We start from the raw sequence: 16,362 nt of genomic DNA, 5'->3' as shown, positions 1-16,362 counted from the left end.
TGTGAACACTGTTAGGTGTATAGGGAAGCCTGGCTTGCTGCAGTCCATGGGGTCCTAAAGAGTCAGACATGACTGAACAACTGAACAACGATTAGCTGTATAATCCTATAATCCTCATGAGGTTTTAGGAACATCTGTGCAGACAAAAAATAACAATGACAATAATGCCATGAGTTGGGAGCAAATAGCAAGCACCATCATGCTTACTGTTAAACAACTTGGAGATATTTTCATGTTAATATTAAGGAAGAAATGATGGGGGAAAGCTGTCCATGAGCATGTGAGAGAATAGGCCTGTGGAGACACGGCCAATGGAGGATTCAATGGGACTTGTCTGCACAGGAAGAGCAGAGCCCCCAAGGACAGCATGGGCAGGGCCAGCTGCGTGGCACAACCAGCCAGTCCTGGTAAGATGTGGGTGCCATCCAGGTTGGGCGCCTCTGGCCTTGACTTCTAGTCTAGAGGGCAGAGGAGCTGCTGATGCAAGCAGTCTTGGGCAAAGGCCCTGGACCTCTGCACCAGGGACCAGGGAGGTGGAGTTCCCTTGGATGCCCAAGCACCCCCGCCCACTGCCTGCACACTCAGCGGTCAACTAGTAGTTTCCAGTGCTTTGTGGGTGATGAATCCCATGAGCATTTGTACTCACACCAGGATACATTTTTTTGTGATAAATGTTATAGGCCAGAAATCGCATCCACTGATTAGTTGTCCTTGCTTTGTGGTCTCATTGGTGGAAAAAGACTTAATTTTGTGTGTCCCTATTCTGCCCTGACCTTTGGGTGCAGTCATGAAACCATTTCTCTGTTGTTTGGATGCTGTTGTGGGTCCCAGCCTGAGTCTGTTAGACTTCTTGAGTCTGGCTGAGCCCCTCCCTGTGAAGCCACCACTTCTTGTTTCCTGCCATCCTCAGCCACCACCTCTCTGTGCTGTGTCTTCTGCTCGGGCCTTGGACCCCTGACAACAAACTCTGTCCACCTTGGGGACCCCCATCCTCCTGCCTGTAAGAGACCCTCAGGCCACCTCCTCACCCCCACCCCTGAGCTTGCAGCCTGCCTGCTCCTCCACTACACATCTCTGGATCCTTTAGACCTGATTGTCTTCTCTTCCAGCCCGTCTCATCACCCACTGGGCTGCTGTGTGGTGAGAAGCTGTCAGGAAAGATATTTAAAGCTATGTTGCACTTTCACAACTAAAAGCACAGATGAGAATCATTGGTTTTGTGCTGCTTAAACCAGCGGATTGGATTAAGTTAATCTGAATCATCCCCACTGCAGGTGGGCTGTTCTGATGGGCCCTTGTTCTGGTCCCAGATTCCAGTTGGATGTGATTCACCCCTCCCCCTCCTCCTGCAGGAGTGTCAGAGCAGTTCTCATCTGTCCCTCCTCCATGCCTCAGCAACCGTGAGTGCACGTGCCCACGAAGCGCCCACCAAGCTGCCAAGGCTCACCTCCTGGGTTGGGTTGTAAACTCCTCAGTTGGAGACTAGACTTCCTGCCTGTAGTCATACTCAGCACATGACTTAACTGAGTAGTAGTAAGTGAAGGAAGAAAAGACAGACACAGATTTCACAGCCTCAAGGGACTTTCCTTTTCTGAAAGAGGGGACCCAGAATATTACGATGGGAAATGAAGAATAACATCTCCCTAAGCAAAGAGGTTTCCACCACCGATTTTCTTCGAGTTAAATATAAATTTAGGAGGTGCTTTGAAAAGAGTCATAACCACATCACAACTGATTCTGATGCACCAGATTATTTGTCGGAATTCCTTTCCCACCACTCAGGCTGGTTTGCAGCTAATCCTGACTGCTCTCTGCAGGGGTGGTGGGCACAGAGGGCATGTGGGGAGGTTCTGGCCTGCCTTTCCTCCTCCGCTGCTCAGGGGTGAGCAGCTTTCTCTGCTGACCGGCTTGGCAGGACAGAGACCAATGCAAAGCCATGTGAATTCTTATTACTTCTTCCCCAAGAGGAAAACCCTTCTATTTGGAAAGCCAGACGCAGTCCTGTCGGCTCCCCCCTCCCCCCCTCAGATGTCCCAGCTGTCCTCAGGAATGCAGTGGCAGCCGCGCCCACAGGCCCGCTGGCCCCAGATTCAGAAAGCATCCCTTCCCACCCACCCCAGCAGCTCACCCCACGCTGTGGCCCTTCCCTGCTAAATGTGTGTGTGCCCCCCACCCCCACCCCAGACACCTGCTCCCTGGCCCACTCATCCACTCCAGGGAGAGACAGAGGTCTGTGCCCATTGTCCCAGTCCTGGGAGGGGCTGACAAGTTCACCCACCATCCTGTCCAGGCAGGTGCATCCACTCTTCCACAGGTGAGGAAATCAAGTAACCCGTCCTCAGCCACACGTTTGACTCCAGCTTGTTTTATTTTTTAAGTTCATTTTACTGGGATTAGAATACTGAACACGAAGCCTACCCTCTCCTAGTTCCCAGCTGTGTTGCCTCAGGTACAACCGCTGCCGGTCGAACATCTTCCCCTGGCTTCACTGACTGGCAACCGCTGCCTGGACCCTGGCTTCCTGACCCTGGTCGTGGGCCAGCACCCGCAGCTCTGCTGACATGACCCGTTTCAGGTGCAGTGGGGTTGATTGGAAAGTGATGAACAGGAGAACCGTCCGGTGAGATGCTCCTTCCCCGGAGGGCTAGGGGTCGCAAGGCTTTCCAATCGGGTGAACACCCCACCCCCACCGCCCACTTCTGATGCAGCCGCCCCAGGCCGCGCTCCCCACCCTCTCATCTGGCTTCCGCTCAACAGAACAGCCGGCAGTGGTACCTCCAGGCCCCTGACTATTTTTATGCGACCATCTGCATCCTGGGCCAGGCCTGGCGGGCAGCAGCAGCCCAAGGAATCCCACGGCAGGTGATGACAGCCGGACAGCTGGGACCCGGCCCTGCCCGCGACTGTCCTGAGGATGCTGCAAGAGTGTCGAGAGGACCGCTTAGGGCGACGTGGTGTCCGGCCCCTTCCACCTCTGCAGCCCTGAGGCCGGTCTGGGCGCGGGGTGGGTCGGGCTGGGGGTAGAGCACGCCCCACCCCACCCCCACACACACCTCTCCTAGAACAGCCCGGGAGCCCTGGATGTGGAGAGGAAAGGGCGCTGAGTCAGGCGGCGGCTGAGTCAAGGAACCGGGCGCTGAGTGAAAATTCCTTTTTTGGAAGTGAGGCCGTCCCTTTCCTGGAGGCCGAATCCCCGGGAAGTGACGCCGTCTCACCCGCGGAGGCAGCAGCGGCCCCTGGCGGAGGTGTTGGGAGCCAGGAGCCGTCTCGCCCCAGGAGGCCTGGGGACGCCCCTTCCGTCCGCCCGGACCGTGGGGAAGGGCTTCCAGCCGCGCTCCTTGTAAGGGAAGCGCGCGGCGAGCCCGCGGACGGGGTGGCGTCCCCCCTATCAGCGAGAAGGACGGGACCCTGAAATGCCTGAGTCTTTTTTTTTTTTTGGCTGAGTTTGAAAAAAGAGGCTGTGCTTCCAGAAATAAGGCGGCAATTCCTTTACCTCTGCCCCTTCCCCCATCGACCCCTCCCCCCATCCCGCCCCACCCCGGCCTGAGGTCCTGCTGCCGGCCCCGCTGCTCCGCGTGTGAAGTGGAGAAAGGGTGGGAGTCAGGTCCGGTGGACGGGGAGCAGGGGACGGAGGGGCTCCGGGATGCGATGGGAGGATGGGGGCAGGGCACGAGTCCCGGCCTAGGGGTTTGACTGCAAGCGGCTCTGAGGTTCTGGGACGAGCCGTGGGTCTCCCACTGTCTTGAGCCTTCAGACAGGAGGGGTCCAGGCCTCCGCGACAGCGGTTCTCAGGAGGAAAACCGCAGAATGAAGGCTCCTGGCACGTGCGGATCCCCTGGTCCAGCAGCCCCCCCACCCCATTTCTCCCGGGAGCCGCACTGCCCCCTCCCAAACCACGTGATGGGGCCTGGGGCCTCGCCTGACTCGGCCACGCCCACCCTGATCAGGATTCATTTCCAGCAGCTTCTTGTTTAGGAAAGGCTGGCAGAGCAGCCTATTCTCCGAAGACTGAGGCCCGCAGGCTTTCCGGTCTCTGGGCTCATTAGGAGCCCGGTTGTAATCTCTGACCCTACTGTTCCCGCGGCACCGGCTCCTGATAGAGACTTAAGAGCGATTGCCTTTGTTAGCGGAGAGTTTCTGGTTGATTCCGCGTCTGTGAAACTTCCTGAGATGAAGGAGACTAAGAAGTACGTGTATTATAGCAGCTTTCCTGATGGGTTTATTGTGGAGCAGAAGGCACTGTGCAGCCCCTGGATCCTGCCATCCTAGCCCCCACCGAAGGGACCACCACCCCAGGGACCCCCGCCCAGTCCCTGATAGTCGCTCAGGCCCGTTTTCTTTCCTGAGCAGGTGATACGTAGTGGGAACACAGCATTTTCCAAATTCATCCCCTAGAGGGACCGGCTGGGTCAAAGCTGGCTGACCTCCCAGGTGTGCCCCCTACCCTCTCTTGATCCCTCTCCAAGGGCGAGAGCCAGGCACCGCCTGCTCCTCTGTTTCAGCCAGCACTCGGAGCATGTAGGTGCCCATGTGGATAAGACACTGGCCAGTCACCTGGGCAGCGTGAGAGAGGAATCGCAGCAGGCTCCTGCAAGAGAGGGAGTCAGTGGTAACAGAACCATGTATGTAAGTCCTCATCGAGGTTTGGGGGCTACTCTGTACAAGGAGCATCCCTGATGCTCAGCAGTAAAGACTCTGCCTGCATTGCAGGAGCCACAAGAGACTTGGGTTCAATCTCTGGATCAGGAAGATCCCCTGGAGAAGGAACAGGCTATCCACTCCAGCATTCTTGGGCTTCCCTGGTGGCTCAGGCGGTAAAGAATCGGCCTGCAATGCATGAGAACTGGGTTTGATCCCTGGATTGGGAAGATCCCCTGGAGAAGGGCATGGTAACCCACTCTGGTATTCTTGCTTGGAGAATCCCATGGACAGAGGAACCTGGTGGGCTACAGTCCATGGGGTCACAAAGATTCAGACACGACTGAAATGACTTAGCACGCACAGCACAACCAGGTCAGAATTTCCTTGGGTCTGGATTTAGCCCTCGTTGCTGAGAAATAAGGTTTTAAATGCATGACCCTAGTTTTTAAATGGAATTTGGTTCTTCTATTTCTTATATAGGGTTTTTGTTCCATTTTGGACTTAACAGTCTTTGGAGAAAACTATATATTTTAGTTTTCAAGTCTCAGTTTTCTGAATAAGTCTGTGGTGTGACAAGTTTTTACGATGACACGAGTGCGAGTCGGGCCAGGGCTCAAGGGGCTGAGGAAGGGCAGTAGCTGTGTCCAGACCCTGCCTTCCCGGGTGCGTTACCTGAGCATGGCCTTGAACCCTGTGCAGTGGATGTCGTAGGACACAGAATACATCTCGTACATGGTGGCCTTCACGTTGAGGCAGCCAATGACATCCTTGGGGCTCAGCTTGTACAAGTCGAAGGTGACTTTCGCGATGCCCCGTCTCTGAGGCGGCCGGCGGGCTGGGGTTTGGTGGCCAGCCTAAGGGTGGGGAGGGCAGAAGCTGCAGTGCATCCCAGCTGCCACCTGCAGGGCCTGCAGTGCTGGGTTTTCCTGTCTGCTTAAAATCTGAGCATGAATAACCTGCTAACTATTTGAGGAATGTTTTCAGCCAGTCAGGGTGCTTCTGCGGCCACAGGGTCCAAACCCATAAGAAGTCACCTCCTCCAGCAGCTCTCTTCAGGGACTGGGGGTGAGTGTGGTGTGGCCTCAGGGTCCAGGGCTCAGTGGACAGTTGTGCCAGTGATCTGTGGTGGACACGCACTCACCCTGGTCCCCCAAGGCCACTGCGGCTGCCTGGTGATGTGGATGGGCCCATGACAGTGTCACAGTACATTTGACCAACAGGCATACTATTCCACCATATGAGAGGTGGCCACGGAAAATGCCAGAATCCTATGGCCAACCAGGGCTGGTGTGAGGGCCGTCCCCTGATTTCTACTTCCTGCCCTGGAGGAAGGCTGACCTCTTGGGGACACTTAGCAGACTCACTCTCAGTTCTCTTGAGACCCTTGGGGTTGGGAGAGGTCAGAGACCTCTGAAATCCCAAGTTTATAAACAGCATTTTCACATGGTCTTCCTGCAGAAGCTTTGAGAAAAAACAGGAGAGAACTGTCCCAGGGCCATGTCCCAGGCACACCTCTGGTGGGTTTGCTGCACACACGGTCCTGCAGTGCACAGGATTCAAATAGAGGAACGACTTTCATAAACCTTGGGACCTGGGGGTAGTTGGGGCTCTGAGTGTTAAATTCACTGACAAAAGTCTAAAGTTAAACTGTAAACCCCCCTAAAAGCACCTAAACCCTTCTTGCTGGCGCCTCTCTTCTCTCCCCACCCCTCAACTTGGACACATAATGGTCCCAGCTTAGGAACTAATACACATGAGGTCCTGCTGCCTCGGAAGAGGTGTATCTATTGTTTAGGAAACGTTATTAAAAATTGACTCAAGGCAGGGGGTTCTGGACACAGCTCCTCTCTGAAGCATGAAAGTTTTGATCTCTGCCAGCATCCTCGGTCTTGAGTCAGAATCAAGATGCCTCCCCAAACTCGGAGTCTAACCATGGCGGCAGTGGGGTAAGGTGGGGTGGGTGGTTGCGGGGGAAGAGTTTCATCATCCCCCCCACCCCACCCCCAAGATGCCTCAGGGGGATTGACAGGCACCAAAGCTTTGGACTGAGAAGGGAGCCCCCTGGTGGATACTTCTGGGAAGTTCTGTCCAAGTCAAATCCAAGTGGCCTCACTGAGAAACTCCTACAAGTGGGACAGGACCTCTGACCTCAGAAGGAAGGCAGTCCAGACATGTAGGATCCCGTGTAAGACTCACATCAACCAGACTGTTACCAGATGGAGAAACATCCCGCCCCCAAGAACCATCACTTTGGTGCCACTCTTGTCCACTGCCTCCTGTCACCACCTTGACTTGCAGCTCAGTGCCCACTGCCGTGCCCACCACTTGGGGGCTTCAACCTGTTATGTGGCAACTGACTCCCCCACTAAGTAGAAGAGCATCTCACAGAACAAACAGAAAAGACCCTTCCCCTCTGAATTAGTGTCCTGGGGCTTCTAGGACCAATGGCCACAAGCTGAGTGAGGATATAGACTGATGCTCTGACAGTTCTGGGGGTCAGGGGTGCTGAATGAACTATGGGCTGTCCTGCTTGGGCAGGACAGAGCCACCCGTGTCCTTCAGCCCCTGGCCCATCCTCCTGTCACTGCTCCCTGCTTCCGCCCTCACTGGCCCTCCTATGTCCCTCTTACAAGGACCTGTGATGACCACCCAACCAGGTAATCCAGGGTCATCACTCCTGTGAAGATACTTAAGTCAATCACACCCACCAACTCCCCTTTGCCATGTAAAGTGACAAGTTCCTGGGTTCTGGGGATGAGGATATGGGTCATGGGGGCTGGAGGGAGGAACCAGCTAGGTCATGAGCATCAGTGAATAATCTCTGTCCCTGATTTCTGTAAACTACACTCAGCTTGGGTGGTCTCAAACTGAGCAGACTCTAAAGACTCAGGGGGAAGCTTGAGGCCAAATGCTCGGGAGAGAGCGGTGGGTGGCCATCTGCCCAGCCTCCAGCAGCGCTGGGGTCACTGGCTGCCCAGAGGGGAGATACCAACTTCGGTACCTGCTTATGCCTCTGGATTCTGGTTCCCATAGAATGTTGACCTCTGAGGATTTCCCCTTGTTGAAGGTCAGTTGTGTTAGTTGCTCAGTCATGTCCGACTCATAGACTATAGCCCACCAGGCTCCTCTGTCCATGGGATTCTCCAGGCAAGAACACTGGAGTGGGTTGCCATTCCCTTTTCTAGGGGATCTTCCTGACTCACAGATCAAAAACAGATCTCCCACATTGCAGGCAGGTTCTTCACCATCTAAGCCACCAGGGAAGGTCAGTTAGGCATACAAAAAGATGTTTGAATATTTATGCTTTACATGTTTAGATGTTTTATGGTGGGAATGTTTTTCAAGATTTATAATCTATAGTTTTCTCAGAAATAAAACCCTTTATGCCACTTCTTTGCTTATCTAACTCACTGTGTCACACTATGTCACACCCTCACATACCTCCCTAATTTCATCATCTCACTGCCTCCTGAGATCCAGGTCAGATCTACACGCCCTAACAGGGTCTGCAGCTCCTCACTGGCCGAAGCCTGACCCTCAGAATTACTGGCTCTAAATCACACAGTCCAGGTTTGCAAAGATGCCACATTTCCTAGAAACACTTAGAAGCATCCCTGGAGGGCAGCAGATCCAGTTACCGGGTGAACACAGAGGAATTATTCAGAAAGTGAGCCAGTCAACTCCAAGTGGGGACCGCACTTACCCAGGTGAGCAGCCTGCCCAGCTGCCGCCCAGATAACACACTTACCGGTGTCCATTTCTGCCCCTGCTCCAGGACCATGAGGTGTGTGTTGTCCCCCAGGGTCTGGAAGAACTCCTCTGTGTCCACCACAGTGCCATCCTCCTCCAGCACCAAGGTGACCAGTTGGCTGGCGACCACCAGTGCATCCAAGGTCTAGGTCAGACAGAACACACCAGCGTCACCAGTTGAAGTGACTCTATTTGGACCCATCAGTGGCATCCATTAAGTCATGGTCCCCAAAGTGTTGGCTGACTTTAAGGATCTAAATGGTAAAGATGTACCTTGGCTGGTGTCTATAACTCAGACTTTGCTTGGAAAAGAGAAGTTGAAAAGTTGAATGGACCTAACTTCTTCAGAGGTTTCAACATCGTGAGGTAAGGAATTACAGTGGACAATATTCAGTTTCTAAAATGTCTTGCTTATTTGGACAAATAAAAAGAACGACCCCGTGTCCATGATGCTTAGAGAGCCGTGTCTCTCTTTCTTCAGAGACAGCGTGTTGGATGCTCAGGTCCTGTCTCTGGTGAAAGTCTATGATTCTTCCTTATTTGGTGATTGAGGACACTGTTTTAGATTAAGAACAATTGGTCCCTGGCCTCTATAACCAAAACCAGATTTCTAAAGTTGTGGCTCCTATATTCTCCCTTGTCAAGAAACTAAGGCCACATTATCAAATGATGGTTGTTTCCTTCTTATTTTTTAAAATTTATTTTTATTTTATTTTTATTTTTGACCATACCACAGGGCTTAGTTTCCTGACCAGGGATCAAACCCTGGCCCACAGCAGTGAAAGTTCAGAGTCCTACCCACTGGACCACCAAGGAATTCCCAATTAATGGCTATTTTGAGGGCTCTCATCTCTGACCTAAGTCCTGTATGGGACAGGGACACAGCAATGTTCCCTTTAACCCCAGCAGGCTCCCCCAAGCTCCCTGTCTTGCACTTATTTGTCCCCGAGACCCTGTGAGTTGGGGGCCCTCGTGGCTGATGGGGGTACCTTGCTGAGAAGCTCCTGTAGGCTACTGGCCATCACCCCTCGGCGGCTGCTCCGGTCATGGTTGGAGACACGGAAGGGGCGAGCGGGATGCATGAGGGGTGTGAACAGCACTTTCTTTGTCTGCGACCCCATAAACGTCAGGGGCCTAGAAAGAAGGGTCAAGTGAAAGCCAACTGAGGTTAGTTTAAAGAGTCTTTAACGAGAGGTTTAAAGTACATGGAAATAAGACAAGGTTAATATTTGCACCTAAAGAAAGGAAGTCAATGGTTGGGGATGATTAAAAATTGTGTACCTGATACCCAAGAAACAAACAAATATGTAAAATTAACAAACACAGTATCATCACACCTGTTTTACCAGAACATTCAAAGCCCTCGTGGAACTGAGGAGGAGAGGTGAAGGCACCAAACTCAAAGGAGAAATAAGGATAATATTCTGCAAACGTTGGCTTTAGAGTTGAAAAGCCTAAGTAAATGATTTCTTGAGGCCATGGAACAGCTGAACAGACTTAAAGAATCAGGCACACACAGAGTTATAGATTTGTACAGTAAGACTAAGGAAGAAATGGCTACCCAGCCAGTATTCTTGCCTGGAAAATTCCATGGACAGAGAAGCCTGGTATGCTACAGTCTATGGAGTCACACTGAGTGGGATATGACTGAGCAATGGACACTTTTCACTTTCATACACACCTCTGCATATGTCAGTCATTTATCTATCTATATTTTATATCTCCAGCTAGATTGGACTTTCCTTACAGACAAAGGTGACAATCTGGACTTGTGACTGGCATCTACAGTGCAGGCAGGGGGCAGTCTTGTGGGGCTGAGCCCATACCCTGTGGGATCAGACACTGTCTCTGGGTAGATGGGGTCGAGACTGAGCTGAATCCTCGGGCACCCCACTGGCGTCTTAGAAATGCCTGGTGCTGTGTGGGAAGCCCCTCCCCTCCCCTGACATGCCGGAACCTGTGCCACAGCCTCTTTACCTAGACTGCCAGCAAGGATTTGGTCTGAAGCTTATTTGGCCAGCATCAGGCTTGTGCCTTGTGACTGAAGGCACCTAAGTACCTGCCATGGCCAGCAGCATGCTGGCTTTTAAAATATATCTACTAATTTCATTATAACCTTACAAGGAAAGTATTACCCCATTTCTCAGGTAAGAAAGTCAAGGCTCAGAGTGATTTCTCAAGGTCATCCAGTTAATAAAGAATCTTTCTGAACTTCATCTTAAGCAATAAACATCAATTCGAGCTGGTGAGGGAGAGCTGCCTGCCAGGAGGACAGCCCTGGCTCCTCTCCAGGGTCACCACCCAGCCTGTGTCCAGCACAACAGCTGCAAGGAGACTGGGCCTGGTCACTAGTCCCTCCGCAGCTCTCCTCCAGACCAAGGCCGGCCCAGTGAGGGAGTCCAGGCCCGAGCCAACCCAGTGGAGGGCCTGGTACATGGCTTCTGGACCTCTGCCCCCGTTCCGGGGAATTACACAGGCTCCTCAGTTACACAACTCGACAACCAGGGGCTCACGTCTGCCAGGGTGATGCTGCACGGAAGTTGCTTGGTGCTCTTCCTCCTGGGGAACCTGGTAAACAGGGCAATGAGAGTAAACCCCATGATGCTTTACAGCTGGAATCCAGCTCTGTTCTCAACCTGATGGAAAACCAGCTTGCTGTAAGGAGTAAAGAAAGGAACAGGTTCACTGCCTGATCAGGACACAAGCTCACATCTCAGCTGAGTGTGGGGGGTGGTGCTCAGGGCAGAGGGAAGGGTCACCAGGGTCAGGGTGGGGGGAATGCCCTTCCCACCCTCCCGCCCCCTGGTGAAACCCTCCTCTAGTGCAGAAGAGCCCGGGGCCTGCCAGCAAGAGCCTCCCTCCCCCCAAACCCATTCCTTTGTTCCTGAGAACTGGAAGGCTCAGGCTCAACCAGAGAAATAGCAGGACAAAGTTCACGTCTCAGAACCCGGCCCCGGGGGATCAGTGCACACTGTGGGCCTGACAGCTCTGACCCAGTTAGGGCCCAAATCTCATCTCTGCAGACGCTTGCACCTCTATGAGCACCAGTGATCCTCTGACCTCGCTCCGCCATCACAAAGCCCTCATTGTCTTTTAACTACTGACCAGATAAGCACTGGCCTCCCTCCTCACTGCTCTGAGATCGCCAGTTGTGATAAAGGAGGAAGTCCAGTTGTTGCTGTCCTTAATCCTTAAATTTCCCAACCAAGAACTGGGTCAGTGTTGAGAAAAGGCTTAGGTACACCTAACAGGCTCAACCAACACCAGGTGCTTACTCTGCCCCAGCTAAGTGCACAGCGGGCTCAACCAGCCACATGAACAAAGCAACACATTAATCCAACTCAGTCTGGTCCTCTTGGTGGGATCATTTGTGTCACTGGCCAAACAGCCCCGCCCTGCCCCCCCAACCTCCTACAGCGACATTGTCCCAGAAGCATTGAGAGGTCTTAGAGTCCAGCTTCTGATGACACGTCATGTTGGCCACCCTCTCATCCCCAGGAAGGTGCAGGTAATCACATGAAACAGAAAGGGGAAAGGCTCAGGACACGGGAAAACAAAGAAACAGGTTCTTCAAGGAAATAATATTGTTTCAGGGAAATCAAGATAAGAGAAGTCAGACTTCATGGAAGATTCTTGAAAACCGTGGAGGGGCACAGGTCCCAGAACTGAAGGGACAGGGAAGTCTACCTTTTTCTGGAGGGACAGAGGAGACCGTAACACACACAGGTGGGAAATAGAGCAACGGACACTGGCTGACCATGGGTGTGAACTCCACTGCAGTGGAGCAAAGCTGGGCCTCCAGGTCATAAGATGGCGTCTTTCTAGGCTGCCCTCTGATCTGGTGTTTATTCTAGAAGTGGTGGGGGAGAGCAGGGGGCCCAGGAACAGGTTGTCGGGTGGACAAGGAGGGTCCACGGGAAGTGATAAAGCTCAGACAGATCCTGTGCCCACAGTCAGGTGACAGGACAGTGATGGAAGGAAAGTGCGACCCCAGCTGTGGGATGGCAGAGAAGGGACAGGCCTTGGAAAGCATCCATCAGGCCTGGCGGGGCCTCCAAGAACTGCAGGGACAGCAGGTGAGGGACAGTGTTTTGGGGTGGGGGGATCTCACTGTGGCAGGAAGCAGAGCAGTGTTGGCCCCAAAGAGGCTTCCTGCCCTCCAGTGATGCCTGGCCAGTGACAAGCAACACATGGGACATGGGGACCCACTGGGAGCTCCCTGGCGGGACTGTGGCCATTCCTACTGTGCCTTGAGCCCCGCCACCCCCACCCCCCACCCCCCCGACTCTGGGAAAAAAGTGCTTGGCTAGAAAGCACATCCAGCACATGGCCGTGAAGTCTCTGTACACTTTGAATGTTATTAACATGAGTTTCAGAGAAGGCAATGGCACCCAACTCCAGTACTCTTGCTTGGAAAATCCCATGGACAGAGGAGCCTGGTGGGCTGCGGTCCATGAGGTCGCTAGGAGTCGGACACGACTGAGTGACTTCACTTTCACTTTTCGCTTTCATGCATTGGAGAAGGAAATGGCAACCCACTCCAGTGTTCTTGCCTGGAGAGTCCCGGGGACAGCGGAGCCAGGTGGGCTGCTGTCTCTGGGGTCGCACAGAGTCGGACATGACTGAAGTGACTTAGCAGCAGCAACATGAGTTTAGACCAGAAAGGAGTAAGCATCAGTAACCATAGAAAAGTCAATTCCTCCCTTGTGTCTCCTACAAGACTGGTCAAATTTGTCCCAAAGGGCAGCTATTCAAAACCTAGAGTTCTTTATTCAAGCAAAGAGGACCAAACAGCTACTCTGCACAAAGTGCAATGGAGATGAGCTCTGTAACTATCTCAGTGTGTGTGTTATCGCTGCCAGGACACAAAGTCAGAGCAGGCTGTGTCTGTGACAACACACACTGTGGGGATGGACATCCTGGGCATCCGGAGCTGGGCCAGGAGACCTTGGGCTGCTTCCATTACCACCAAGGCCTCCTGATCACAGACAATGAACAAACTAATGACTGGGTTAAGATCATTGCTTACCCGCGTCCGATGTTAAAAAAAAAACATTAGGTTCCTGCCTTGGCAACATGCAGGTACTTACTAACAAAAGACAGAGTTAGGAAAACTCTACCAGGACCACTGAGAGGCAACAGAAGTCCAGCAGTCACCTTGCCTGCCAGGGGGTCTCATGCAGCCTAGATATAGCTTTAAGGAAGGCAGAGGATGAAAGTTTTCCTTTCAGCAAGTGTTACAGGTGGGCAGAAGCAGGTGGGGTCCCGTGAATCAGAGGAGCTCAGCATGGAAGCAGGACCTGGAGACAGTGTGTCCCCAGGGTGGTCCTCTGCCCAGAGCCCCGCACTCAGGGCTGGCTAAGCAGATCAGTCCTTCCCCATGAGATCATCTGCACAGTAACTGCAGAAGCAAGACTTCAGAAGCAAGTCCTTCCTACTCACAGAGATGTTTTGGGTTTGGGATTGATGCTGTAGGGTCAGGTGCAAGGGCAAGGGCAGCCTTAATCTTGCAGGTCTTGCCTTGTCCTCCTGTTCCAGGCCACACCAGCCAGGAACCGATGCTCCTGTCGTCCTTACAACTTGGCCCACCAGCTCAGTGCCCAGAGGACCTTGGAGAGGTCCTTGGGAGAAATGTTTGGAGGATGCACTCCAAACTGTCAGTGTCTGTTACCCCAGGAGTGGGATTGGGGGCGGGGGAGGGTTGTGAGTGGAGTTGGAGGAAGAGGAAGAAACCAGGAAAAAAACCAGGGCCTTTCCTTTACGTCTAAACCACATGAGTAAAGAGGCATGAAAAAGTCTGTTTCTCACCTTCCTGGGGTCCCAATTTTAAAGAGACAGCCCCAGCCAGACAGCTCCCCTTCCATTGTGGCAGCTCTCTAACCCTGGGTATGGCAGGAAGCCCTGTTTAAGAACCCAGGTTCAGAAGCTCACAGATCACACTACTGCCTCACCCACCCAATCCCTCCACCCCAATCACCTGGGAAAACCTGTATTTATATGCACACCTATGGCTGATTCATGTTGATATTTGACACAAAGCAACAAAATTCTGTAAAGCAATTATCCTTCAATTTTAAAATTAAAAAAAAAAAAAGCATTCAATGGCTTCTCCGTGTCTTTTGACGATCTTCAGAGAAGCATGCTGCTGCTGCTGCTAAGTCACTTCTGTCGTGTCCGACTCTGTGCGACCCCAGAGACGGCAGCCCACCAGGCTCCCCCGTCCCTGGGATTCTCCAGGCAGGAACACTGGAGTGGGTTGCCATTTCCCTCCCTTAAATCTATAGTCACTGCCACCAGGATCGTCAGGATTTTACAGAGGAGGAGTGGGTTGGGTTTTTGGACGTTAAGACGAACCCAAGAAAGAAAAGTGATGGGGGCCTCGGTCACTGGGCGTGGGAGGCGGGCGAGGAGGCCCCGGGTCCGCCGGCACCTCTACCACTGCCCCGCATCCCCTGCCCGGCCTCGGCGGCAGCGTCACTGCTTCCCCTCAAACTCCGCCGTACGAACCCGAGAGCTCAGCCAGCGCCATCGGGTAGTGCCGGAGCCCGCGCGGCCCTGAGGAGTGAGCTGGCCACCCCGAAGCCGTCCCACCGGCGACCCTCGTCTAGCCCTGGCTCCCACCACGGTCGGGGACCCGGAGCAGCCTGGCCCCGCGCGCGCCGGGGGTCTCCTGGGTCCCGCTTCGTCTGCTCCCGCGGCGGCAAGAGATGCGGCTCGGGCACTCACCACGTTCACCTGTTCCCGGAGCCCGCGCACCTGGGGGCCGCACCTGGCGCTGGGGGCGGCCGGAGACGCGGGAGGGGACGCGCGCGGGCTGGGGGCGCAGGGCCGCGCAGAGGGACGCGGGACGCAGGGGGACACGGGGCGTTGGGGGCCCCGGGGGGCGGGGAGACGAGGGGCCCCGAGGCGGCGGGAGCGCCATGGGGATGCGAGGCGCTGGGGGCGCAAACCCTAACCCTAAACCAGCGTGGCACTCGCCTGAGCAGGGCTCCGGCGCAGTCCCGGGCAGTCTCCATGGCTCAATCCGGTCAGTCCCCTCCCCGCCGGCCTCCCGGCGCTCCGGCCTGTTAAAGCGCCACCGCTCGCCCCGCCCAGGTCCACGCCCCTCGGGCTGCGGAGCTTTGTACCCGACAGCCGTTCCGCCGCCAACCCGGAGCCCAGCCATTCCCTGGGCCTTCGAGGGTCGCCGGTCGGCCTGTCAGATGGGTCAGTGGGGACATTGCCACGCCGGCAGTGCAGCCTCTGCAGTGGAGGGGCGGGTGCGGCCCAGGATGTGGGACACGGGACGTGGGAAGCGATGCTCTGCCGGAAGGGGACAGACCTCAGAGGGGCCGGGCTGTCAGCTGTTACGACTCTTAATTGCGAAGCCTACTCTCTAGAGTGGGTTAGGGGGTGGGGCACTGACCCTGACCCTTCGGAAGGAGAAACCCAGCCGACACTGTCCAGCGCCGCCTGCACTCGGGGTGACTGGCCCCCATTGGCGCGCTGCCAGCCGGGCCGCGCGGAGCCGGCTCCCAGAGCGCTGTCGCCTGACATCTGCCGCCTGACCTCTGCCTCCGTCCCCGGACTCACGTGACCTGCACAGCTGGCCCTGCTGCCCGAGTTCCTACTCCTCCTCTTCCTCCCCCGTCCTGCCCCGAGGCTCATGGTGTCACCGAGGGAAATGTGGGGCCAAAAGCAATCTCCTTCCAGAGTCCTGGCATCCCCGGGGCCTGCGGGGTTCCAGCCTTGGCGGACGACGGGGGTTCAGGCCCAGAGCCCCATCTGAACCTCGCCCCCTGCCAGTTGCCTGAATGTTGTATACCCCTCACAACTCATGTACTGACCTCCTAATGGCCAGTGTGCTAGCTTTACAAGGTGGGCCTGGGTGGGGGGTGGGTGATGGGGTTATGAGGCCAGTTACCCCATGGATGGAGTTACTGTCCTTTTAAGAGAGCTCCCTCACCCCTTCTGCCTTCTGAGGACACAGGG

The 16,362-nt window shown here is 54.5% G+C and overlaps 1 protein-coding gene and 1 long non-coding RNA gene across 6 annotated transcripts; both read right to left on the bottom strand.

Moving 5' to 3' along the window:
* Positions 1–2,349: 2,349 nt before the first annotated feature.
* Positions 2,350–3,264, bottom strand: LOC147346163 (uncharacterized). Its single transcript, XR_015153980.1, has 2 exons — positions 3,054–3,264; positions 2,350–2,917 (listed from the first exon to the last, which is right to left on the bottom strand). It is a non-coding gene; the product is annotated as an uncharacterized LOC147346163 (long non-coding RNA).
* A 932-nt stretch (positions 3,265–4,196) lies between these two features.
* Positions 4,197–15,949, bottom strand: CIDEA (cell death inducing DFFA like effector a). Of its 5 annotated transcripts, none has more exons than XM_086373245.1 (5): positions 15,797–15,949; positions 9,381–9,525; positions 8,390–8,536; positions 5,314–5,495; positions 4,197–4,588 (listed from the first exon to the last, which is right to left on the bottom strand). In XM_086373245.1, exons 1-5 carry the CDS (start codon positions 15,925–15,927, stop codon positions 4,441–4,443), a joined length of 753 nt encoding a protein of 250 aa, XP_086229371.1. In that variant the 5' UTR covers positions 15,928–15,949; the 3' UTR covers positions 4,197–4,440. The 5 variants fall into 5 exon arrangements, with proteins under 5 accessions (XP_086229371.1, XP_086229373.1, XP_086229372.1 ...); XM_086373247.1 differs by lacking the exon at positions 15,797–15,949 and adding an exon at positions 15,370–15,433; XM_086373246.1 differs by lacking the exon at positions 15,797–15,949 and adding an exon at positions 14,200–14,480.
* Positions 15,950–16,362: the final 413 nt, after the last annotated feature.

Source organism: Bos grunniens, chromosome 24 (assembly GCF_055505025.1).
Source record: "Bos grunniens cultivar Pamir isolate PY7600 chromosome 24, Bosgru_T2T1.0, whole genome shotgun sequence".
Classification (NCBI taxonomy): Eukaryota; Metazoa; Chordata; class Mammalia; order Artiodactyla; family Bovidae; genus Bos; species Bos grunniens.
The sequence above is the reverse complement of the archived record's forward strand: the minus strand, read 5'-3'. Positions and strand labels throughout refer to the sequence as shown.